A 27,305-nucleotide genomic window follows, 5' to 3' on the forward strand; every position below is an offset into this window, starting at 1 on the left:
CAATACGTTGAATTAAAAACAAAATGCAATGATTTATTTCGGTAATTTCCTAAATAAATAAAATAAATCAAATCTATTCCATAAATTAGAAAACAATAGTTAAAAAGTAGTGCAAATAGCCTATCTACAAGCTCACTTCTTCTTTCGTGTATCGTCATATGTCCAGCGTTGTGTCGTGTAGCCATGCCCTCGTCTCAGGTCCCACTCGGAAGAGGCCCTCCTCTGAAGGTGGTCTATGCAGGGGGCAGGCACTGATGATGTGGTTGGCAGTCTGCTCAGGCTCCCCGCACTCGCACGCTGCGCTGTCTGTTAGGCCCCACTTCTTCATGGACGCTTTGAAGCAGCCGACCCCTGTGCGTAGGCGGTTGAGGAGGGTCCATTGCCGGCGAGGTAGGTCTTCTCCGTCGACGCCATCTCCAGGATCCGGGACGTAATGGTGTAGACGTGTCTGTCCTGCCGACTCCCACTCCTGCTTCCATGCTGCCGCCATCCAGGCTTTAGTTGTCAGATCCTCCGGGATGGAAATAAGCAGCTCTTGCGCAGCCTGATTGTATGGGTGGCGGGACTTGAGTCTGCTTGGAGGCGTTGCCATAGTTGTGGTGTCATGGAGGAGGTGCCAGTCGTGTTCCTGGGATTTTCTTGCCAGGGCGAGGGTGGCAGCCTCTCGCCGTAGGCCAGCTGGGGCTATTCCTGCTAGGACTGGCAGGTAGAACACGGGGGTGGGTTTCGGGCAGCCAGTGATGATCCGGAGGGCGTTGTTTATGGCCGTGTCAACCTTCTTGGCGTGTGGGCTTCTGCTCCAGGTTGGGGCACAGTACTCGGCTGTAGAGAAGACAAGAGCTTGTGTGGAGATGCGTAGTACCTTGGCAGAGGCCCCCCAGGTCGTGCCAGCAAGGCGGCGGATGAGAGAGACCCTTGCTGTTACTTTGGCCCTCACTTCCTCCAGATGTTGCTTGTAGGACAGTGTCCTGTCCAGGCGTACGCCAAGGTACTTTGGAGCCTGCTGGAACTCCAGGGGTTTGTTGTCCACGGAGATCTCCAGTTCCCTTCTTGCTTCCTTGTTGCAGAGATGGAATGCTGCCGACACAGTCTTCCCGGTACTGAGCTGCAGGCGCCACCTGCGAAGGTAGGCAGCCAGAGTGACCATATCCTGGACCATATCCTACAAGCTCACAACATGGCACGAAGCGTTGTGAGCTTGTAGATGCCGTTTTCACTACTTTGGGTCTCTCTAATTTCTCTTTTGGGTCTCGAGCTGAAAAGTTGGTGAACCACTGACTGCTCCAGTGCATGCTAACCCCGGCCCACCCCCACTCTGGAAAGTTGATTAAGCAGTCTCCTCCCACGTGTTCGCCTTCACGATTAATGTTGTTTCACCTGCATGGGATGCGACTTCACAGTCAAAATGTGCATAGCTGGTTGTGAAGAGTCTATGGGTGCGCATTGTTGTTATTTTGCGGTAGAGGAACTTGGCACATTTGACTCCATCTTGCTTGTGTATCTCTCATGTATGTTTTGACTGTTCGAAAGTCAACTTTACCTACCGGCGACTGCAGTGCTAACAACTGTTGAGTGGCCACTTCATCTTCATCAATACATGACGGTGCAGGCTGGCTGTCGTAGTACCCTTTTTCTTTTCAAACAGAATCATGAGTGATTTGTTTTCATCAATTCTTGCTACTAATGTTTATACAGTATTTTCAATTAACCCCATAAGCTATGCCTCGTTGGGGTTTACAGGAGACAAGCGTGTATAACAGGGTTGGTTTGTGTGTCTGTGTGTGTGTGTGACTGTCCAGAGCTATAATCTCCCAAACTGCAGAACCAAATCAGTGCTACAATTCATGTGCAACAACAGTTTTCTCCTTTTATAATTCTTTATGTGATATAATGGAAGTTCTTGAAACCGTAGATACTTCTTTTAGACGACCTGACATAGATGACCGAAGAATGAAGTCCATATTCCCTTCCATTCATTTTCTACTAACCATTCCTTGACGTTTAACCCATTCTGGGCGGGAACCCCATTTGGTGTTTTAAGCATTATGTTGTACTTTAGCTGTTGAAAAATGGCAGATCTGGTCGAAGACCAAAGCTATATTGTTTTTGTCCCCCTCAGCATAAATGTATATACTTCCGTTGTTGTTGTTTTTTGTTTCTTTTGTCTTTTTCCGCCCACTCTTTCTTTTTTCTTTGTCCTCCTGAAATGTACCACCTGAAGTGTTATTGCCTTGTCTGTCCCTGTTTGAGTGTGGACTCGATGTCTTATATAGAAAAAGGACTATACTATACAGAGACATTGGAGATGTTGCCACATGGAGGGGGGATGAGGGAGGGAAGAGGGGTGGGAAAAAAAGAAAAGAAGAAAATCTTGGGAACTGCTCTTGTATCGTTTGTAGAAATGCTATATGTACTATTATACTGCACTTTCCAAATAAAACAAATATTATAAAAGAATAAAAAAAGGCAGATCTACAAGCTCATAGCGCGGCACAGAGTGCCGACCAATGTTTTCGACCAATGACAGAGCTTCTAGGAAAATCTTTGAATGCAGATTGCGGCCCCTAGATGTGTTCAATTGCATCTATTATGTCCATTAACCGACATGTTATACAGTACCGTAGGTGCAGTCATGTGACTTTACCCACTTACTGTAGATTATACGACAGAAAAGAATGCTTTGTTGATAAAATGATATTCAACACACTTTTTTTGGGACAGTTCAATGTTGTTTTAATTTAACAAATTAAAACCGAAAGGGATAACAAACCTTCTCCTCTAACAAATTAACTTTGCAAATGATGCGTACCGTGACCTGACTGACAATGCAATCTGCTTCCCTACAGCACTTGCAACTTCCCTCTCGTTTCACAATATTAGCAAATATTGTAAAATGAAGTGTGATTGAAAACAGTAAATGAAGAAACGTAACCTTAGGAGTCTGGATGTACTGTATATCTTCCCCAGAGAACCAATAAATGCCTCAACAGTATACCGTACAGTAGGGTACAGTAAGTGTTTTGTCTGTAGGTTTATGCCTCAGCGGTGGTGGGGAGAGCTCTCACATAGATGGTTTTGGTGTCCAGACACTTCACGGAGGAATCGGCTGGAAGCTCTGGAAACAAAATAAACAACATGAAAAGGTTTGTTAAGAGTGTAGGCCGAGGATGATATCGTTGCTGTCGGGAGGAAAACACCTACAGTAACTCCATTGTTTTTGTTGGTTAAAACCCATTTAGACCTGATGACGATTCTACAAAATGTCTTCTAAGACAGTTTTCTGAAAAAACCTATGTTTCTATGTCAGTGGTGCCCCAAGATTATCTGTATCTGGCCGCTGACCCCCATCTGAAAATATGTTGTTCCAGGGACCCCCCCCCAGAAGCAAATATTGGAGTTAAAAACGTTGGCTCTGAAAGAATAAATATATTCAAAGCTTTGCACTACATTTTTACGATTTTTCAAAATGAACAGATCTACGAGCTCGTAGCGCGGCACTCAGTGCTACAAGCACAACGTGTCGCGCTGCGACATGTTGTGAGCTTGTAGATCGGCTATTTTCAGCATGCAAGCAAGTGTAAACTGACTTATACTGGATCTCTTGTCCACTAGTCCCTTCCTAACATTTTAGTCTAGTTTTTATTTGTTTGACGAAATTGTCAATAGATTTAGTCTTTTACTCATCATAGCTTAGTTTTAATTTAGTTTCCATTTTGTTTTCGTCAGTGAAAAAAGGTAGTCGACGAACATTTTCCGTCTTAGTTTTAGTCGAGGAAAACAACAGTGGTCAGGTAGAGTTCTTACCCTGAGTAAGGTCCTGGTCCAGGTAGAGTTTGAGCCGCCTGTTGCGGAGGCCAAACACCTTGGCGGTCTCGGCCAGCAGGGCAGCGTGCCCCAGCCTGTTGTGACCCAGAGGGTTCTCCAGGAGCAGGGTGGCCACCTCTCCGCTCAGGCACTCTGAAGAGGAACAACCAACAAGACATCAGAGAACAGGCCAGTGTTGTGGTTTTCCTCGACTAAAAACTATGACGACGACTATCTTTTTTTCACCGACGAAAACCAAATGGAAACTAAATGAAAACTAAGCTATGGTGACTAAAACTATTACTAAATATACTGTCGATTTTTGTCAAGAAATTAAAAACTAGACTAAAATGTTAGGAAGGGACTAGTGGACAAGAGATCCAGTATAAGTCATTTTACACATGGTTGCATGCTGAAAATAGCCGATCTACAAGCTCACAACATTGTGGGCTGTGTAGGCCGTTGTGAGCTTGTAGATCAGCTATTTTCAGCAAGTGTAAAAATCAGTCATTACGACGGCATCAAGGCCTGCCAAAATACATTTTAGTTGACTAAATCAACTGTGGGTTTAGTCGACAAAAAACGTATGATATTTAGTCGACTAGAACAAGACTGGACACTAAAACTCGGGTGACTAAAATGTGACTAAAACTAAATTAAAAAGTTTCAAGAGACTAATGACATTTGCTGCCATAAACACTGAGTAAAAGTACCTAAGAATTGTAATTAAGAGTAAATGTAGTGGTGGTTACCGGCTGGCTGCGTGTCGCAGAGCAGCAGGTTGACATAGGGACACAGCAGGCCGTCTGGAATGGGGGTGGAGCTAGGGGAGGAGCCTGGTGATGTCACTGACAGGGTGGTACCACTGAGAGCCTGAATGTCTGTTGCATTTTTCAACTCTGAGGTGAACACACACACACACACACACACACACACACACACACACACAGAGAGAGAGGGATCAGTCTTGTACACTAGCATTAGCTACTTCTTCAATCACTGTGACCTCGATTCTTTATTTTGGTTTGTACTTAAAAATGTGTGGCCACAGATGCATAGTTCATTTTGAACTAATACTTTTCCGTATTAAGTGCTTACATAACACAAACACATAAGACTTAAGCGGAATTAAACAAAACACAGGAGTTGTATAAACACTTAATGATGAGAAGGGTTTCACAAAAGAGACGGGACAGATCTGGTGTTTTTGAAAAATCGTTAAAATGTGGCGCAGATCGGACATATCGGTATCGGCCGATCATGAGAAAAACAATTGGCGATCGGTCCCAAAAAACCTGACCGGAGCATCCCTAGTCAAATGTAGGTCTCACCGGTCTTGCCGTTGAAGAAAGAGAGCTGGGTGTTGTTGGTTCCAAACACACTGCTGCACACCTCCCGAAGCTTGTTCATGTCCAGTCGGTTGTCTCCGCTAGGGTTCTCCAAAAGAACCACCCCCTCTGTAGGACAACCAATCACATCCACAACCCATGTATTCATTAATTATTTTTTTTCATTGGTCCTTGTTCAATCAACGGAGGTGAACACCCCCACCCCCCACACACCCACATTGACTCATGCGATTGTTTGTTCAGTTAAGCAAAAGTTATTTTCTTGTTTTATCATCTTTCACTGGTGTGTGTGTGTGCTGTATATATATATATATATATATATATTAAGGCTGTCAAAAATAACGCGTTAACAGCGTTATAGCGACTTATATTCGTTAATAAAGAGAGAGCTGTAAAGGGGATATTGTCTATGGTCAGTTCATGGTGTGTATCATTCTCGTTTTTAACCAGGCCGTGATAATGCGGCGCAATGACGGTAGGCAGTAGCCTAATACAATGTAACCAACTTGCGCAAGCATTAAAAAATGGGTTTTAATTGTCTGGTAACGGAAAATAACAGAAAAAAATATAACTTGTTACTTTTCTCAGAAGGTAATCTGTAACGGTAAGGGATTCTTTTTATGGGCAGTAATCCAGTAACCTAACGACGTTACTTTAGAAAGTAACGATGCCCAACACTGAGTTTAACCTATTGATTCTTGATTTCAAGGACCCCCAAATTAAATTGATAGAAAGTAGCCTAGGCCATTTCATTATGATTTTCATCTCTGGACTGGGACCCCAGTCTCCATTCATCCATCTTCAACCGCTTATCCGTAGTCGGGTCGCGGGGGCAACAGCTCCACCAGAATGTTCCAGACTTCCCTCTCCAGAGCAACATTAGTGACTTCCTCCTGGGGGTCTACTTGGCCATAAGCCAGTGTTCATTTAACTCAAAGTGTAGGCTAGGCCTACAAATGCTCACATCACATCATGGCTATACTTCAAAATCCGCTTTCATTTATATTTCCATTTCCACAACAATAAACAGGAAAACATGGCATATTTTGGACATAGTTCGAATGGTAATTAATCACGATTAAATTAATTTTTAAGCTGTGATTAATCCGATTAAAATTTTTAATCATTTGACAGCCCTAATATATTATATATATATATAAAATTGCATACCTTGTTCCTTGTTGGCGAGTTTGACCCTGACATTGACATAGGAGCACGCAGGTCCCTCCAGATTAACTTTGGCCGCGGACGACCCCTTCACTATGGCGGACGACCCCTTCACTATGGCGGACGACCCCTTCACTATGGTTAACTCCAAATCAGAGCCCTTCAGCTGAAAACAGGAGACAGACTTACATTTAGACATGGTGTAACACATGCGTTGTTTTACCAATAACACCAGCTACACCTCTGTGTCTCGTATAGCAAGTGAGCAACATGTTTTATTTTTTTATATACGAATCTGAAGCTTTTCACAAAACCCTAGGTTAGGTTTTAGGAGGCATTCTTTTTAGAATCTTCTCCTCTACGATGGGGCTGGATGGGACAGGGTAGGGTAGGGTAGGGTCACTAACCTGGGTCTTCTCCTCTACGATGGGGCTGGATGGGACAGGGTAGGGTAGGGTCACTAACCTGGGTCTTCTCCTCTACGATGGGGCTGGATGGGACAGGATAGGGTAGGGTCACTAACCTGGGTCTTCTCCTCTACGATGGGGCTGGATGGGACAGGGTAGGGTAGGGTCACTAACCTGGGTCTTCTCCTCTACGATGAGGCTGGATGGGACAGGGTAGGGTAGGGTCACTAACCTGGGTCTTCTCCTCTACGATGGGGCTGGATGGGACAGGGTAGGGTAGGGTCACTAACCTGGGTCTTCTCCTCTACGATGGGGCTGGATGGGACAGGGTAGGGTAGGGTCACTAACCTGGGTCTTCTCCTCTACGATGGGGCTGGATGGGACAGGGTAGGGTAGGGTCACTAACCTGGGTCTTCTCCTCTACGATGGGGCTGGATGGGACAGGGTAGGGTCACTAACCTGGGTCTTCTCCTCTACGATGGGGCTGGATGGGACAGGGTAGGGTAGGGTCACTAACCTGGGTCTTCTCCTCTACGATGGGGCTGGATGGGACAGGATAGGGTAGGGTCACTAACCTGGGTCTTCTCCTCTACGATGGGGCTGGATGGGACAGGGTAGGGTAGGGTCACTAACCTGGGTCTTCTCCTCTACGATGAGGCTGGCATTGGACGGGACAGGGTAGGGCAGCAGAGGAACTTTGGTGGTTTCCCGGATGAACTGTTTGTGCGCCTGGATCACCCCGTCCAGGTACTCCCCCGCTGGCAGGCAGCGGTAGTGCACAGTGATTTCATCTGAAGGCACCAAGTGTCCCTATGAGGAGAGATAAGAGAGAGAAAGACAAAGTTAGACTTTTTGAAAATTAGCCCTTCACTAAATCCCACCCCAAAAAAGCGATTGTCCAATGCCAATCCAAATGCAACGGTTGCTATGCAGGTCAATCTTTCTTCTCTGCCTATTGCACATGGATCGGTTGGGGAGGGACTTAGTGAAGGGCTAATTTCCTCCCAGCCCATTTAAATGATTCCACAAAACGCCTTCTAAATCCTGACAGTTTTCTGTCAGGATTGACATAGAAACCTATGTTTCTATGTGTCAGTGATGCTCAACCTTTTTCATGCCAAGGACCCCCAGAATTATCTGCATCTGAAAATATGTAGTTCCAGGGACCTCCCCAGATGCAAATATTTGTGCAAAAAAACTTGCGCCATATTTTCACAAAATAGCAGATCTACAAGCTTGTAGTGAGGCACTCGGTTCCATGTGTGGATATGCCATTTTCACAATGCATGTATGATGAAGTACAAAATAAGACGTAAGGGGTTAATTGATTTGTTGATAAATACAGAAAATTACAAAATATGAATTTAATATTATGCGATTAATCAAATCATGTATTGATGTATGCATGGGTGGATAATCCATAGGTTCAGCCATAGAGAGATATTATATACAACCAATAAAGGAGGACAGAAGACATAGTTTAACCGTTGGATCACAGCCTGTCCGTCTGCTGCCTCCAACAACCTTGAGTTGTTGGAGGATCTCATTCTAATTTACAGTGTGTGATTGCTGCGCGCACGCACGCACGCACGCACGCACGCACTTCAGTGTCACTCAAGGGCAGAGGAATAACATTAGATAGATACAGAGAAGCAGTCAATAAATGGCGCAAGATTTATGGGCTGCTTCTGCCTAGCCCTAGAGATACTGACCCCTCTCCTGAGGAGATACTGTACACACTGCAGCTGTGTTTTTCTCTCTGTGTGTGTGTGTGTGTGTGTGTGTGTGTGTGTGTGTGTGTGTGTGTGTGTGTGTGTGTGTGTGTGTGTGTGCGCGCGCGCGCATGCACACGTGTCTCTCCGAGCAAGCTAAAGAGATCAAACACAGTGCTATGCTTACCGCATGTGTTATCAGAAACTATAACGCACGCACGCACACCAACCATCACCCGACCCCACCCCTGCAAACTATCGCTTACATCATCTTGAGGGATTGGTAAAGAAAGGAGAAAACTCCTCAGTTTGAAATAGCATGAGGAATGTAGCCTGGCTGGGAGCCAGCGACCAGTGCCACCATAGAATGGAAAAGGAAAAAAACTAAAAACAGAACGATTTGTTTCTTGAGAAAACAAGAGGCTGATGGCTAATCCGTCTTTACTCCTCAGACCACTTCAAAGCCTCAAAGTAAAAAAATAAAAAAAATGGGCCAGTCCATAATTAAGTCTGCCTTATGGTGGAGACTTTTCTCACTGCGGCGCTGCAGTGGAAATACTTCCAAGAGACTGCCTTGACATCAGTATGGGATAAATGTAGAGGAAAACAAAACAACACACTCTAGTCCAAATGAGTGCTGTGCAGACCACCACACATGCCAACAGAAGTGACTTTAGTTTAACAGTCCATTTTGGACTGAGGTCGATAAAAAAAGGCTTCTAATTCCTAATTTCTCTCTATTCTCTATTTTTGAACATAATAGAGCGGCCCGGAAGATCATTTCCCATGAATTCTTCCCATAGACGTTTCAGAATGTATTTATTTTATAATGTATTTATAAGACCTGTAAAGCTCGGACAAAGCCAACTCGAATGTTGACAACTAATGACAACAACAAAAAACCCACCAGGATCCTCTGCCTGGCTTCTCAAATGTCCTGATGGCTTGCTGCTGCTGCTGTAAATTCAATATATTCATATTTCTATTTTCACCAAAAATGAGCCACACTGGAAGTGGGGTGCCCTCTCACCTTCTTCCGTAGCTTCTGGATGCGGTTGATGACCTCTCTCGCCACCCCTTCATCCAACATGGACTGATCTGGGGATACATCCAACAGCACCAAGACCTAGAGGAGGAACAGACCAACAGGACAGCCACATGGGGGTGGGGGGGTTACACCAGTGTGGCTCCAGTGTTGTGCAGCAGTGTTGATTTCGTCCACTAATACTATGGCGAAAAATGTTCGTCGACTATCCTTTTTTCACTGACGAAAACAGTCATTACGACGCCATCAAGGCGTTTTTTAGGCCGTGTAAAATCTGAAATGAGACACGAACCCTCTGGGTGTCTGGTCACCACCAGGGACAGCAGCGCCAAAGTGTCCGAGAAAACAGCGCTCCAAGTCCGTCGTTAAAATAAAAGTAGCGTACGCATGGCGCGTGCACACTTCGTGTGGGCGGGGTTGAGCAAGGTGTTGCCAAGCAGCCGGGCCAGGGCTAAAAGTAGATTTTTAGCTAAACCGCTTCATATCCATATAAAGCGATACAAAACGTATATATGTACATCAGCAGTCAATAGATGGGCTTTAATATATATATATATACTGTATATACACACACACACACCACACACACACACACACGTCAGCATCTGACAATGTGTTAAAAACAATTGCGAAAAATGTAAAAAACATCATAACACCAATGTGCCGTGATATTTCTACTTACCTATTGTTGTGCCTTGGGCATAAAGACTTTGAAAACCATGTCGTCCAGCGTTATGTAAAAATAAAATACTGTATTCTTACTGTTAGGCACTGTGAGGAGGTTCATGTGGTTCTAATCTTAAATTACTTTATTTTCATCCTCAAGAGAGACACTTTTTTTGTATTAGTCTTGGCTTACTATCCCTCGCTTACAAACAGGAGTCATGAAAGGAAAGATATGCAATTTTAACAGCAAGATAATACGTGGCATTGTGACTCAACAAAGGCTCACGGAATAAAAATAATACTTCTCACCTGCATAATGGCTTAATCCTTTCACCTCTTTATCTTTACCTTTTTTTCAATTATAGATTATGAAATTGGCAGAAGATTCTACTTGGCCAATGAACCATCACGCAGGCACGTGCAGGGAGTGTTAGAGAGAGGCAGGGGCTGGAATCCCGTAAGAGGGCACTTTTGGAACAAACAAATAGCGAAAATAGCAGATCTACAAGCTCACAACGCGTCACGCTCTGACACGTTGTGAGCTTGTAGATCAGCTATTTTCGGGGCGCAACCCAGCACTCTTTAAGCTAGTGGAGATGCAGGTGTAACGACATGGATTTCAAAAACAAATTTGCTCAACGCAAAATGCTATGTTCAAGTTCAGGAGACTGAATGCTGCCTTCCGGTTCAGCGGCATGGCATGGGAAGGAGAGGACGGTATGTGCATTTCTTTCACCGTGTAGTAAACGCTGCATTCAGGGTCTGGAAAGGGCAGTTGTTTTACAGACGGGCTGAAACCCCCTTTGATGTCTATGTGGGCACGTCACCTGCCATCGCGACACACCCACTGAATGTAGCAATGCACATTTTATTATTGTAGGATTCTGACTTTTGTATCTGGGGGGTTTGACATCCAGTAGCCTATATTGTTGTACATCGACTTTAAGACTGATTGTATCGTACAGTATTCCATAATTTGACATTGATTAAATAAATATTTGTATTCTGTTGAGAGAGAGAGAAAGTAAGTACAGTGGGACATAGGTAGAGAGAGAGAGAGAGAGAGAGAGAGAGAGAGGTGAACACAGATAAAGTGAGAGAGAAGCATGGGAAGGCACAGCCAGGACAGAACCAGCGCAGTGTGTGGTGTACTGTGTGTACAGTTGGAGGAGCAGTGATTAGAAAGAGCCCGTGGCCATATGCATGCTGCTGGTTCCCACTTAGCCATGAAATTATCTCCTACACTGACTGAACAGAGCAGCTGTGTGACGAGGCCTCAGACTCCACCTGCTGGATGCCAGGGTTGATTTGGACTACACATTTACATTTTAGTTTCAGTCATATAGTCTCTTGAATAGCTTTCATTTAGATTTTACACACAGACACACACACAACAGGGCTTGAGACACACACATACTGCTGCGAGAGTGAGATCAAGCCAACACCAACTCGGGATTCCTTGATCGCTGCCCTCCACAATTTCCTATCCAACATCAGGTTCTTGAGCTCTGCAGTGTTGTCAGCCAAGCTGTCACGCCACAGCACGTCTACATAGGTGGTACGCTTCTTTCCCCTCCTGGCTTTGCCCTGCGTTGGCTCCCATAGGAGTCAACACACATACACACACGCTCGGATCTTTCCATCTGCGTTTTTTTATACCTGTGAATCCGAGTGTGCCTCGTAGTTTGCGGCGGAGTTCTGGTCGAAGGTGTACATGAGCCTCAGGTCCTCCTCGTGAAGCTCCTGGCCGTCCACCGTGATGGAGCCTGCAATGGATTTATAGCAAAAAATAAAATATCACCACTGGGGAAACAAACACACACACACACACACACACTTGTACATCTGCTAAAAATAAAGTTAATCTTGAAGGTATTTTTTCAGTTTTTGTTTTTTTACACAAATAGATTAAAATCAATATAGTCAGGTGTATCGTCCTCCCCCCCCATTTTGCCAGGAGACACAATTACCCACGTATGTGTTCAGAGTGAAAACCATGAGTGCATTCTGCTTCTCTCCTCCACGCCCCCGCAGGGAGGGTGAAACGGTCACCGCTAGCTCCTCTAATCCTGGATTTCCTGGCATAATAATAATATACCCCCAGCCCACCTTACTGTACCTTCCATGGCCTGACACCGAAATAAAAGAAAATGTCTTCTAAATACTGACAGTTTTCTGAAATATCCATGTTTCTGTATCAGTGGTTCTCAATATTTCATGTCAAGGACCCCCGATAATTATATGTAATTGGCCGCCGACCCCCATCTGAAAATGCTGTTCCAGGGATCGTATAAGAGAGGCAGTGGCAAGGCATATGCAGTGCTTCTGTCCAGTGCCCATTTAAAAGGTGAGTGCCCTGTGGGCAGTGGCCTACTTAGCGCCATGCGTGTCAGGAACGATGCAGCCAAGCAGACTTGGTCCCGCCGATGATTCACATGGTGCTTGGCTAGCGATATTAGCCGTGGCCAGCGTTGGCTGTTTAAACAATTTACTCTGTCAACTAACGTAGCAGACGATAGTGTGGTAAATGGTGGTGGAGTCCTGCAGTCTATGCTGTTGCGTGGTGTTGTTTTGTGAGTTTATATGTCCATGAAGACGAGTCACGTTGGTCTTAAAACACGGGCTCTGTGTGATAATAATCTTGAAGCACCGCGCCAACCGGCACGAGTGTCAGTGAGTGAGAGCTGCGTGCGCTCCAGTAGGCAGCGTGTGGGCTAAATGCTCTAGTAGCCAGCGTGTGCTCTAGTAGCCAGCGTGTGCTCTAGTAGCCAGCGTGTGCTCTAGTAGCCAGCGTGTGCTCTAGTAGGCAGCATGTGGGCTAAATGCTCTAGTAGCCAGCGTGTGCTCTAGTAGGCAGCATGTGGGCTAAATGCTCTAGTAGCCAGCGTATGCTCTAGTAGCCAGCGTGTGGGCTAAATGCTCTAGTAGCCAGCGTGTGCTCTAGTAGCCAGCGTGTGGGCTAAATGCCCACTGTTTACTCTGGCAGTGCGTGCATGTGTGGCGCGGTGGAGGAGGGTGGAGGCAAAGTAACGCAAAACACACATCAAACCACTTGGCAAATGGCAACACAACTACAATACAGACAATACAAGTCTGCGCGAGACGTTTGGGGAAGGTTACCGTAATGACTGGAAAATTGCGCAGAGGAAAAACGGTAAAATGAACTGCTGTGGACGCCGGTCGGGGCACATGGACACCACGGCCACTGTGGCCGTCTGGGCATATAATCTTTCGAGGGGCGCACGGCCAAAGAGACGGGCAACGACGGCCATGGCCGCCATGAAATTCCTGCCCTGGTTCACAGTCAAACAAACCTCGTATGCAGAGCAGGGAGGCGGCGCGAACGCAAGCCTTTACCCACAAGAGGTTATTCCATGATACAAGTTCGATATAATTTGAACGTCGGTTTAGCGCGGATAGCACCGCTTTAAACGATAACATACCTTTTGTCCGGGGAGGGTATTGTTAACCTTCATTACCGGCGAGAGAGATTGGACTATCCCGCGTCCACGCGAATCCGCGAAATAAACCCCACTCAGAGGAGAAAAAGTTAATCCATAGTCGCAGATCCTGGAGGGCGGACAGCCGCTACTCCGACCTATGCATCATGCGGCCACAGAACTACCGGCGACTATAGGTACAGGCACCGTAGGCTGCATATTGCATTGCATAGCTATAAATCGCGAACTTAGTTCTCACCACGGCGCGCGAGAAAAGAATAAGAGACTGAACCCCTGTAGACCGCCGGAAGATATAGACTAATCCAGGTCATCACGGGTCAAAATTGACATTGTTGGTATAAAAGTGCTGGAAGCATCGCCTCTGGCAGTCAGCAGGGATGCAATAGAACTGGTGGGCCAAACTGAACAAGATATATGTCAATTTGAAGCTATGATTCCCTGCTTTCATATGACATGATTTTTTTTCTCCGACGTCAGACCTAAATGGGTTAAATTAAGTAGAGTAGTTAAGTAAATGTATTTGGTTACGTCACACCACTGGTGCTTAGCCGTGTGCATTACTCCCTCCCAGGCTCCCAGCCTTCTCCATCGACCCCTTTGTGTCTCCAGTCCACCCTTCCACAGAGTCATCTGGACTTCAAAGAGGTTCAGGAGATTAGGAAATGGGAAATTCCCACAGCACCTGCTGACCTCCAGAGCCTCCGTTCCCCTGAGGCGCGCAATTCTCATATCAGGTTTTCTCCCTAATTGGACAGACAGGATACACCTGAGAGCGCTCCAGACTCTCCCTGTGGCTTGTATTACCGTTTCAGGAGCACTTTTACTTCTGCAATTTACAGCAAAAATGGCCGTTTTAAGCTTAGCCCATTTAAGACTGACTTTAAGACTGATTCAACTAAATCCTTTCTAAATCATTTTAGAAGCCTTCTTTTCTTTTTTTCAAGAAAAATCCTTCGTTTCTACAGTATAACGGACCGGTGGTTTTCAAACTATTTCATGTCAAGGACCCCAAAGATTATATATAAGGACCCCCTGAAATGTTCGTCGACTACCTTTTTCCACTGACGAAAACTAAATGGAAACTAAATAAAAACTAAGCTATGATGACTAAAACTAAGACAAAATATACTGACAATTTCGTCAACAGATTAAAATGTCAGGAAGGTACTAGTGGACAAGAGATCCAGTACAAGTCATTTTACAATTAGTTGCATGCTGAAAATAGCCGATATACAAGCACACATGGTCTTGTAGATCGGCTCTATTCAGTGAAATAAACAGTCATTACGACGGCATCAAGGCCCGCCATTGAACACATTTTGTTCGACTAACTAACACTAAAACATTCCAGATGACTAAAATGTGACTAAAACCAAATGAAAACTATTCAAGAGACTATGACTAAAACTAAAATCTAAATGGACTGCCAAAAACAACACTGGTGCCCCGTAAACACACAATTTAGCGACAAGAAGACGTCGTCTACACAAAGTGTTCCTCTGTTCCCGTTGCCTTCTTTTCTGGCGGTCTAGCGTTCTGAAACAAGAGGATGTACTATAGTGCACCGAAGTCTGACCACACACACAGCCATACCCGTCTTCTGGAAGGCCTCCAGCTGCTCATTGGTCAGCTCCTTGATGGAGGCGGTGACAGCCTTGAAGGCTCCCTTCAGCCTCTTGCCCAGCACCATGTGGTCAGGCTCGGCCCGAAGACGGATGCCATACTTGTCCTTGTCAGTCGACAGAGTCAGCTTGCGCACATTCAGCTCCTGAATGACACACACGCATGCACGTACGCGCACACACACACACACACACACACACACACACACACACACACACACACACACACACACACACACACACACACACACACACACACACACACACACACACACACACACACACACACACACACACACACACACACACACACACACACACACGCGTAAAGTTAGACAGTGTGCTGTAATTGGGTTTGGATAGGGCCAGCTCCCAGTTGGAGAGACAAAGAATGAGACATTAAAACCCATTTTGGGGGCGGGAAACCCCTTTTGGTGTTTTAAACAAAATATTATACTTTAGCTATTGAAAAATAGCAGATCTACAAGCTCATAGCGCGGCACTCACACTGAAAATGTGGCGCAAATCTTTGAATATTATATTCTTTCAGAGCAGAATGTTTTTTAAACTCAAATATTTGCTTCTGGGAGGGGTCCCTGGAACAACATATTTTCAGATGGGGAGGGTCCACAGCCAAATACAGATAATTCTGGGGGTCCTTGACATGAAAAAAGGTTGAGCACCACTGACATATAGAAACATGAGGTTTTTCAGAAAACTGTCAGGATTTAGAAGACATTTGTAGAATCTGGTCTCAGGTCTAAATGGCATTAATGAAATAATAAAACGAAAACCCAATTACAGATTTCCCCCCCAAAAGAAGGGCGTTATCAAAGCACGTGGAAGCTGGGTGACCAGAGACTGCGTCGCTCACCTCCAGGATGTAGGTCTTCAGAGACTGGATGTCTTTGAGAGCTTCAGGGTCTTGGTGGATCACAACCACCTCCTTCAGGGGATACTGTAACGCACGCACACGCAAGCACACACGCGCGCGCACACACACACACACACACACACACACACACACACACCCCGCTGCTGGTCAATAGGGTAACCCTGACCAGTGTGGATTTCGTCGACTAAAACCAAGAAAATTGTTCGTCGAGACGTCGACTACCTTTCCCACTGACGAAACCTAAATGGAAACTGAATGAAAACGAAGCTATTATGACTACAACTAAGCTTAATGTATTGACAATTTCATCAACAGATAGAAACTAGACTAAAATGTTAGGAAGGGACTAGAGTATAAGTATAAGTATAAGTATAAGTATAAGTATAAGTATAAGTTAGTTTACACTTGGTTGCATGCTGAAAATAGCAAATCTACAAGCTCACAATGCGTCGCAGCGCGACATGTTGTGAGGTTGTAGATCGGCTATTTTCGACAAGTGTAAAATGAGTCATTACGACGGCATCAAGGCCCGCCAAAATATTTACACTAAAACATTCCAGGTGATCTATGACTAAACTAAAATAGAAATTTGCTGCAAAAAACAACATTGTTTGGGAAGCGTCGCTCTCCATGAAACACTGGGTGCACTGGGTTTACTGTACAGTGTTGTTTTTGTCGACTAAAACTAAGACGAAAAATGTTCGTCGACTACCTTTTTCCACTGACTAACTAAATGGAAACTAAATGAAAACTAAGCTATGATGATTAAAACTAAGACTAAAGTAAAACAAATATAAACTAGATTAAAATGTTAGGAAGTGACTAGTGGACAATAGATCCAGTACAAGTCATTTTACAATTAGTTGCATACTGAAAATAGACGATCTACAAGCATATAGATCAGTGAAAAACAAAATGGTCAGTAGGACGGCATCAAGGCCCGCCAAAATACATTTTGTTCGACTAAATAAGATTTAGTCGACTAAAATATTATATTTAGTCGACTAAAACTAGACTAACACTAAAACATTCCGGGTGGACTAAAATGTGACTAAAACTAAATGAAAACTATCCAAGAGACTGTGACTAAAACTAAAATCTAAATTTGCTGCAAAAAAACAACAGTGCCGAGGTGCTCCAGTCCTGGGCGCTTACCTTTACAGGGAGTGTTTTCCTGTCTCGGATCACTCTGCCCAGCTCGATCACCGACTGCATCTGGCAGACGGCTCTCTCGATGCGCTCGTCTATCAGACCCTCCCTGGAACACAACGGGACGGGGAAGCCATACGTTAGGTTGGTGCACTTTGTTAAGTTTGTACGGTAGTCGACCGGGGACGAGGAAGTATAACGTATATTCTTTGCCTTCACTGTAAGTCTCGTGTATCCAGACAGCCATTCCACAATCTCTGAATGCTACAGTATGTAGAGTCTGGAATTACACCTCCCGAAATCCGAGTAAGGAAGTTTACGAAAGCCGTTCACGAAAATACATTTTAAAATGTCTTTAGAGCTTATTCTTTTATTTAATTTTCTGCTAAGCAACAAGCTATATTTGCTTAGATGATTTCTAGGATAAATGTGTGCGACTGTAAAGACGAAACGCAAGTGGGGAGGAGGCTCCACTTCCGCTTTATATTTTACTCATGATCAGAGCTTGATCAGACTGTATGACGAAAGCATTTATATATCTTACTCATGATGGAGCTTCCGTTGCTCCAGACTGTATGACGAAAGCATCTATATCTTACTCATGATGGAGATTCCGTTGCTCCAGACTGTATGACAAAAGCATTTATATATCTTACTCATGATGGAGCTTCCGTTGCTCCAGACTGTATGACGGAAGCATTTATATATCTTACTCATGATGGAGCTTCCGTTGCTCCAGACTGTATGACGGAAGCATTTATATCTTATTCATGATGGAGCTTCCGTTGCTCCAGACTGTATGACGAAAGCATTTATATATCTTACTCATGATGGAGCTTCCGTTGCTCCAGACTGTATGACGAAAGCATTTATATATCTTACTCATGATGGAGCTTCCGTTGCTCCAGACTGTATGACGAAAGCATTTATATATCTTACTCATGATGAAGCTTCCGTTGCTCCAGACTGTATGACGAAAGCATTTATATATCTTACTCATGATGGAGCTTCCGTTGCTCCAGACTGTATGACGGAAGCATTTATATCTTATTCATGATGGAGCTTCCGTTGCTCCAGACTGTATGACGGAAGCATTTATATATCTTACTCATGATGGAGCTTCCGTTGCTCCAGACTGTATGAAGAAAGCATTTATATCTTACTCATGATGGAGCTTCCGTTGCTCCAGACTGTATGACGAAAGCATTTATATATCTTACTCATGATGGAGCTTCCGTTGCTCCAGACTGTATGACGGAAGCATTTATATCTTATTCATGATGGAGCTTCCGTTGCTCCAGACTGTATGACGGAAGCATTTATATCACTCATGATGGAGATTCCGTTGCTCCAGACTGTATGACAGAAGCATTTGTAAATTGTGAGAGGCAAACAGTCTGGCAACGCGAGACAACTTTGACTGTAACAAATAAGAGAAATGAGACAGGTTGATGGACAGCGTGTTATCATCACTTTGTATGGTAGTCGACGGGGCGAGAAAATATATATGCTTTGCTTTGACTGTAACAAAAAAAGGAATACAGACAGGTAGGGAATGATACAGGGCTTATGCTTAAACCCATGGACCATAGCATCCCTGTTCTCTGCAACATCTGAGCATCACCACAATATGTGACTCTTTTTGATAGTCATGGCGGCAAGACTGGAGAAAAAAAAACATTTATTTAAAACCAAAATGAGTTAATAGCACAGGCAGAATCTTCACATACTAGAGCATGTCTGAAATAAATGTCAGAGCTGAAATTGTCATGTAAATATGAAATAAATGCTTTAAACATGTAGGTGTAATGTTAAGAGTCCACAGAAGTGAACCTTCAAAGCCTGTGCAAAAACGGCAGGTCTCGTTGAAAATGAACTATAGGCACGTTTTATCGCTCCCCAGTTTGCAAGGCCCTTTAGAGTAAACACGAGCTTCAATTCAAGAGGTGGAAATCATAAATGTAATACAAAGAGGAGCTTGAGAAATAGAGTACCGTGCCCAACCCAGTAGCTAAGCTGTCTCTTCAGCCTTGTTCCAATTTTAAAACCTGTGTGCCTAATTCTAAGGGGTGCCGCGTTACACAAAGCCACTGATAGGGACACGTATAATAGTGCAATTATCAAGAGCTGTCTGTCTGTGTGTGTGTGTGTGTGTGTGTGTGTGTGTGTGTGTGTGTGTGTGTGCATGCATGACTTGCATGTGTGTGCATGCATGTGCGTATGCGCGTGCGTGTGCATGCGTATGAGAGAGAGAAAGTATGAGTGTGTGTGTGTGTGTGTGTGTGAGTGTGTGTGTGTATGTGTGTGTGTGTGTGTGTGTGTGTGTGTGTGCGCGTGTGCGCGCGCGCGAGTGTGCGTGCATGCGTGTGCGTATGGGAGAGCGGAAGTATGAGTGTGGGTACGTGTGTGCGTGTGCGCAGAGAGAAAGTATGAGTAGGTAGGCTATCACATTGTAGTCAAAGCATAATAGCGTCAAAATAGAGTCAATGCTAGCGAGCTAAAATGAAGCTATCCTTGCTCTAGAAAGCGCCAACCTTTCGTAGATTAGGAGTTATTCAGCTTTTTAGTCAGCCTGTATAATGGGAGGTGGACGGCAGCGCGGTTGCGTAATCCGGTCTAGGATCGCTAAAGAAGGAAAGGCCAAGCCAAAATAATAATAATAAAAAATAAATCAGCGATCCGGTAATAATAAAGCTTATCAGACGGAACATTACGCCAGACGCAGTTGCCAGTTGGATTCCTTCTGACAGAACGTTATGTCACGAGCAGTTAAAAGCGTTAAATGGGGGTAGTAGCCTAATTCATGTCAAACTGGGGGTCCTTGAAATGAAACGGGTTGAGAATGACTGCTAGTCGTAAAAAAAAAGTGTCAATTTGGGGGTCTTTGACATGGAAAAGTTTGGGAACCACTACTGGTCAAAGGGACACCAGGGAGTCGAGGACAGCCAATCATTTAATGAGTTGATTTAGACACAGCTGTTGGCACTGTCTGATTGGTGGCTGACCTTTGGGAGAGAGTGACGCTGTCCCCCGTTGTCAGCTAGGTAGGAGTTAACAGTTAATCAAGCAGACAGGCTGAATGCCTCCACACAGCTCAGGGAATGTGTGTCAACCTTAGAGTATATATTAATTATTAACCCATTTAGACCTACCATTGATTCTACAAATGTCTTCTAAATCCTGAAAAACCCTATGTTTCTGTGTCAGTTGTGTTCAAAAAATGTCATGTCAAGGACCCCCAAATATATATGCATTTGGCCGCCGACCCCCATCTGAAAATATGTTGTTCCAGGGACCCCCCCCCCCCCCCCCCCAGAAGCAAAGATTTGAGTGCCGAAACTTCTAATGCCTAATAGAGCACTGACGTAGATAGACATAGATATCAATATTGGTAGAGGGCGCAAATCCACGGGTTCATGTACTTTTATTTGCATTGTAATCCAGGGGGATTTTAGATTGCCTCATAAGAACTGTGTTCGAAAAATAAACAAATCATCCAGGCCGTTTCACTCATGGATATGAAGAATCAACTGACAGAGAAAATGCTATTGTTACTGCTACTGAATTAGTTACATTTTCGCTAGAAACAGACTATCATAATGAGTGACTGACTGTCTCAAACGATACAGACACCCCTCCTTGACAATAACGCAGAGACAGCTTGTTTATTTTTGGACCACAACTTTACCCATTGACACGCTGAGTGGTTCCATGAGGTGAACTAAATTGATCACTTTGTATTTGACAAAAAATCACATTATTTCATGTTATTTATTATAATAATCTATTCCCGGAGGCTACAGTGTGAACAAACATGTTTGATTCTGAACAAATTGGTATTTAGCAGCATTTATTTTCAGGGCATTTTTGCAGGCGGTATTTTTTGGCTGAGGGTCTGTGTCCCTGGGCTGAACTCACACAGCTGGGGTTTTTAACACACGCTGTTGATGATCAAGAGATGGACCTTGGGGCTGGTGTTGTTCACTCTGTGTCTGTCGCTCCCGCTTTCAATCTCCCTCCCAGGGACGTGCACACATGCAGTAGACATCAAAGGGGGCTTCGACCCCTGCCCCTTTAGCCGTCTGGAAAACAACTGCCCGCTCCAGAACACGAATGCAGTGTTTACTACGGTGAAAGAAATGGAAATGCCACTCCTTTCCTTTCGATGCCATGCCGGAAGGCAGCATTCAGGAGAATAGCTTTTTCCCCCCGAAGTCTCCTGAACTTGGACGCAGCATTTTGCGTTGAACAAATTAGAAATCCATGTCGTTACACACCATATCTCTCGCTAAAGAGTGCTGGGTTGCGCCCCACAAATATCAGTCCTTGACATGAAATAGTTTGAGAACCACTGACATAGAAACATGGGGTGGGGGAGGGGGGGGTCCCAACCTGACTTGGGGCAGCATAAGGTAGTGGATGCATAGAAACATGGGGTGGGGGAGGGGGTCCCAACCTGACTTGGGGCAGCATGAGGTAGTGGATGCATAGAAACATGGGGTGGGGGAGGGGGTCCCAACCTGACTTGGGGCAGCATGAGGTAGTGGATGCATAGAAACATGGGGTGGGGGAGGGGGTCCCAACCTGACTTGGGGCAGCATGAGGTAGTGGATGCATAGAAACATGGGGTGGGGGAGGGGGTCCCAACCTGACTTGGGGCAGCATGAGGTAGTGGATGCATAGAAACATGGGGAGGGGGGGGGGGGGGGGGTCCCAACCTGACTTGGGGCAGCATGAGGTAGTGGATGAGAACCACTGACAGAAACATGGGGTGGGGGAGGGGGTCCCAACCTGACTTGGGGCAGCATGAGGTAGTGGATGCTGCTGCTGTCCTTCTCCTCCACAGAGGCGGGGTCAATGAGGTGACGGAGGTTCTGGTACATCAGCTCTGTGATGAACGGAGTGAGGGGAGCCTGGGGGGGAGAGAGAGAGAGAGAGAATACAAGAGGGAAGAAATGGAGAAAGAGAGAAAGAAGGGAAAAAAGGAGACAAGGAGAAACGGAGATTAATTATATTCCCCTTGTCTCTGTATAATGAATGGAGTGAATTCTCAGGAGCATGCCATGAGGGTTCATTAAAATGCATTTGTTTAGTTTTGGATTATTTGAGGTCTTGTAGAACAAAAGTTCAAAAGCCGCTTTGCTGTAGTGAGGGTATTTTTAATGTGATGCGCATTTTGTGTTCCCAGCAGTGGTAAACTAACGCCATCAGGTCAGAAGTTCATTTGTATTGATCTAGCTTTACAGGAGGCCCTCCCTTTCTCCCTCACGTGCAACTGGCCTCAAGTCAAAAGTGTTATGAATAAAACCTCCTACAGCTCATACTGTATCTTCCTCGTGAACACACATGAGAGTATATACTGTACACTGAAAAATCTAAAGTTAATGTAACTCTCACGAAGGGCGTATGGGTGGCGTAGTAGTAGAAGGTCAGGCTTCTGCCCACCATCACCAAAAGATACCAGCGGCCGCGGGTTGAGAGTATCCAGACTAGTTCGCTCGGTGTCGTTGTTAAGAGAGTTCGTACCGCACCTTTTTCTACATCGTACCAAAAAAGAAGAAGATGTAGTCCCGGTATAACCTGACTCGGCCAGATGGGGCAGCAGAGAGTACACTGGGTTCCCCCCCTCCTACTCCCATCTGGGAACTCTCAGGCAGACTCGATGCTCCGGCCACCAAACGGCCTGGCCAATCAGCGGCAGCTAGAGGCGGGATCAATGTTTCCACTACTGTTGGAGCAGCCATAAACTACACAGGTTCATCCCGATGTTCTGGGCATCTTTGTAAAGTTAGTGTTACTAAAAAGCAGGTAAAAGAGTAACGTTTGAGCAGACTAACATCAGTTGCGTGCGAGCGCGCACGCACGCACGTGCACGCACACACACAGCGTGACTCACCATCAGCCTGCACATGTTGAAGAGAACGCTGAAGAGGGTCTCGAGCGCACACAGGCAGTCTGCATCACCACTCTCTCCCTGCAGGACACACACACACACACACGTGGAAAACAGAAGATTTACGATGCACCATGACGACACGCTGTCAAATATTAAATAAAAGCTCAAACCATTAAAAAAAAGTTTGAGGGACAAACTTAATATGCTATTAAACATAAAAAACTGTTTTAAAATTCACGTTATAGCTGCTTTAAGGAAACATCTGTGAAAGCACCAATAGTCTTCAGAAAAAGGTATTTATTTGTGAGCTCCTCACCTTGAGACGGCGCCGGTTGGTCCTCACGTACCAGTTGGTGAGCATGTCCACAAACCTGACGAGCCTCGGCACCACAGTGTACAGACGGTACGCTGCAATCATAATGGAGAGGGGAGGAGAGGATTAACCAACGGTCACATCAGAGCACAGTACTGAAGGCTGCCATTTATACTTAAGGAGAGGTGGCATCCCGAAAATGGAATCCTAAAAAAGCGTGGCATTGTTGCACTGAGCCAAAAACGGTCTAGTATTGGAGAAAACTCAAAACACATTGCAATGTGCCACCCTTGTTAAAAAAAATGAATTCAACTTGCTTACCATATTACCAACATGAACCATAGCAACCCTATTCTGCACCCAACACTGCAAAAATATCAGAAGCTCACAATGTGTGGAAACGCAATGTGCTGTGAGCTTGTAGATTGAAGCGGGCCAGGTATTGACCCCTGGGGGACTCCAGTCAACAAAGTATGGGATATTAGTGGTTCATGTCAGAAGCATCAATTTGAGTGTGTGTGTGTGTGTGTGTGTGTGTGTGTGTGTGTGTGTGTGTGCGTTCGTGCGTCATTTGACTGTTGTGTACACAACATTCTCTGATGGACATACAACATCCATCAACATCCAACATAATTATTGTTCGGAGCTGGTCATTTTTTTGGCAAGGAGGAGTTCACACAGTCGTCCAGTTCCTTAAATATGTGGCATGTGTCATGATCATCTATCTATCATGTGGCATCTAATAAATAGCGTGGAACGCGGGATATGCACCCCAATCGCCCAGGGCGAAGTTCACCGTCCTTTCTATTAGTAACGCTTGACGCCCAGGACAAAGTTTTATCCAAAAGACGAAGTTTATCGATATGAAAACGGATCACATCGCTCCACAGCCTAGGAGCGCCTGTTGCGCAATCCTGGATGTTGCGCAACAGTGAGCTGCTACAGCGACATCCGGCATAACATCCGGTCCGTCGTAAAAGTGCTCCGTTGCTATAAACCGATTGGGCGCTATAATTTAATTTAATTTAATTTAATGGATTAAATAATCCCGGGCAATTAGTGTTAAATTGGTAAATTAAATTGGTAAATTAAGTTGGTAATTGCCACACAAATAATGGTGATTAAGGATTTAATTGTGGTTTTGGCATTGAACATCGGAACATATGACATTATGAATAAAGAAAAGATTTGTGTTCAAGAATGGTTTATTGTTTATTTCAGATGACTATTAGTCATTGCCTCAGCAGAGTATTTTTCCTGGGATCAAACGGTACAATTACAGTGGATAACGCAACTGTTGCAACAATATGCCTGAAGACGACCTAGGACTGAAATGTTTAGTTCCATTTTAGAGGTAACCTGTGACAAAGTGCTTCACGCTTTAATAGCATTCACTTAAAGATTGAGTGCCATGATTTATTTCCACCCTAAAACATGATTTCGGCAAGAAATGTATTCCCAGGTTTTATTAATATCCCCTGACTACTAGGTACCCCTTGGAAGAGATTTGTTTTCCCCAGTACACCTTCATCCTCGCAGCACTGATAAGTATATACTTACAACCTTACATTTAGATGCCATTGGAGCGATTTGTATTCAATCAAAGTCATGTCATAGTCAGAAACTGAAACCACTACTACAGGGCTATTCAACTCCAGTTTGTCAGGGGGCCACATCTGCCATTTACTGTGTTAAGTTAAAGGTACAGCTGGTCAGGCGTCTAACAACCCTGCCTGACTAGGCTACTGCAAGGGTGTATTCAATGATCGCTAATTGCATTCATCACAGTCCCCTTCACATTGGTTGCAACAACCTCACATTTTCTTCTCTCACAAACACACACACACACACACACACACACACACACACACACACACACACACACACACACACACACACACACACACACACACACACACACACACACACACACACACACACACACACACACACACACACACACACACACACACACACACACACACACACGGTTGGGCCCTAGGTGGCGCTATAAGCGAGATCTGTAGAGGCTGATGACTCACCGTCCATCTCCTCTTTGAAGAACTGGATGAGAGACTGTGTGAAGGACTGGATCCATTTATCCATGATGTTGTGGCTCTGCTTCACCGTGTTCTCATTGTACAGGAACCGGACGTTGACCTCCTTAATGGACACACGCACGCACGCACATGCACACATGCACGCACGCACACGCACGCACACATACATGAACACGCACACACTTCAATTTCAATTCAAAGTGCTTTATTGGGCTTTTTTTATAAAGCAAGAAGTGGAACAATACAATACAAATGCAATACAATCTAGGGACGAATGTTAAAACATTTGTCCGAAAAAGATAGGAGGCTTCTGCCAGACGACAGCGTGCACCGTCAGTATTGTTTTATATTTTATTCCCGGGTAAAGGTGATTACTGTGATTCAGAAATCAGGGCAAGGGGGTGCTGAACCCCAAAAAGTTTGACAAACACTCGCAAACTGCACGACGCGGGGTTAGTACTGCACTGTACCTTGTCCAGCCGCTGCACATTCTGCACCAGGAAGCGGTAGGCGTTGTACCAGGGCAGGAACACGTCCTTCAGCACGTCACGCACGCCATCCTCCTTGAAGCGCAGGTTCTCTGCTCGCACCACGGGGGAGTTGATCAGGTACAGTCTGCAAGGACACCCAACGGGTTCGGACTGGTTAGACACACTGTTGTTTTTTACTCAACTAAAACTAAGACGAAAAATGTTCGTCGACTACCTTTTTTCCACTGACGAAAACTAAATGGAAACTAAATGAAAACTAAGCTATGATGACTAAATACATTGACAATTTTGTCAAAGGATAAAATGTTGACTATTGAATGTTAGGAAGGGACTAGTGGACAAGAGATATAGTATTTACAATATTGGTTGCATGGTGAAAATAGCCTTGTAGATCGGCTATTTTCAGCAAGTGTAAAATCAGTCATTACGGCGGCATCAAGCCCAGCGCTCAATAAGGAGCAGGGATGGGAGTTTAGAGAGTTAAATGTTGCTGCTGAGAGTAGCACTTAATTAACCCTCTTATGGCCACGCTAATCAACAGTGGATTGTGCCTTCTACCTGCACTATTCATATTTTCAATTCTTCATTTTAATGTCAATAGAAGAATCCGTGATATACACAATATATCTCATTTTAACGGGGCAAGCATATGGTAGTATTAGACACCCAGTCCTGATGGTTTCGGTAACTTCACCATTATGCCGATTTTGGCCGAATCTGGTGTCGTCGTTTCCGGTTAAACGGGTGTCAACATCCGCTATCATTCTGCACTGTGTTACACAGTGATCTGTCCCCGGTCCCATGCAATCCTTGTTTATTTTCATATCTTAAGTCAAATTAAGCTCTAATCAAGACCCGGATAACACATTTCTGAGCAGCTATGCACATACTGACCGCGTGCGCGAGCGTGCACGCGATTGATCTCGGACGGTTTTAGGCTGAGGACATCGGCCGTTAGCAAGAAATGCTAAAAGGTGCTAAATAATTTAAAACAAATCCCCCTGATTATAGGGAATAAAACTATTACTTAAATCCCGTCAAGCGGGAGGTCTGGAGTAATTAATTTACTACATCAAAACAGTCAACGATAGTTCATGGGTTTTAAGAGATACTGGCATGCGACGCAGGCGGGAAACAGACCTCAGAACTGTGTGGCACGTTGCCTGGAGGGCGGCGGTAATGCTTTGTTGTTTGTTGCACCACAGGTTATCTGCACAGTAATTGCTAGGAAAAGGCATTTGTGCCGGTATAAATTCAAGCAATAAATA

The 27,305-nt window shown here is 44.8% G+C and overlaps 1 protein-coding gene across 3 annotated transcripts in view; it reads right to left on the reverse strand.

Moving 5' to 3' along the window:
• Positions 1–2,707: 2,707 nt before the first annotated feature.
• iars1 (isoleucyl-tRNA synthetase 1) overlaps positions 2,708–27,305 on the reverse strand; it is an 82,170-nt gene continuing 57,572 nt past the window's right edge. Inside the window, exons 19-35 of one of the 3 annotated variants that reach the window (XM_080779971.1) lie at positions 26,017–26,161; positions 25,529–25,649; positions 23,490–23,581; positions 23,174–23,251; positions 22,069–22,190; positions 17,284–17,386; positions 16,108–16,191; positions 15,205–15,379; positions 11,810–11,916; positions 9,470–9,565; positions 7,361–7,537; positions 6,440–6,486; positions 6,324–6,397; positions 5,136–5,261; positions 4,557–4,703; positions 3,805–3,957; positions 2,708–3,115 (exon numbers count right to left, since the gene is read on the reverse strand). In XM_080779971.1, the coding sequence (XP_080636097.1) occupies positions 3,033–3,115; positions 3,805–3,957; positions 4,557–4,703; positions 5,136–5,261; positions 6,324–6,397; positions 6,440–6,486; positions 7,361–7,537; positions 9,470–9,565; positions 11,810–11,916; positions 15,205–15,379; positions 16,108–16,191; positions 17,284–17,386; positions 22,069–22,190; positions 23,174–23,251; positions 23,490–23,581; positions 25,529–25,649; positions 26,017–26,161 (1,930 nt within the window). In that variant the 3' untranslated portion in view covers positions 2,708–3,032. Of the gene's footprint in view, positions 3,116–3,804; positions 3,958–4,556; positions 4,704–5,135; positions 5,262–6,323; positions 6,487–7,360; positions 7,538–9,469; positions 9,566–11,809; positions 11,917–15,204; positions 15,380–16,107; positions 16,192–17,283; positions 17,387–22,068; positions 22,191–23,173; positions 23,252–23,489; positions 23,582–25,528; positions 25,650–26,016; positions 26,162–27,305 lie in introns of all 3 variants that reach the window. The other 2 variants (XM_080779970.1, XM_080779969.1) reach the window with 2 other exon arrangements.

The sequence above is a fragment of the Protomyctophum bolini genome, assembly GCF_963924005.1.
Source record: "Protomyctophum bolini genome assembly, chromosome: 2".
Taxonomy (NCBI): Eukaryota; Metazoa; Chordata; class Actinopteri; order Myctophiformes; family Myctophidae; genus Protomyctophum; species Protomyctophum bolini.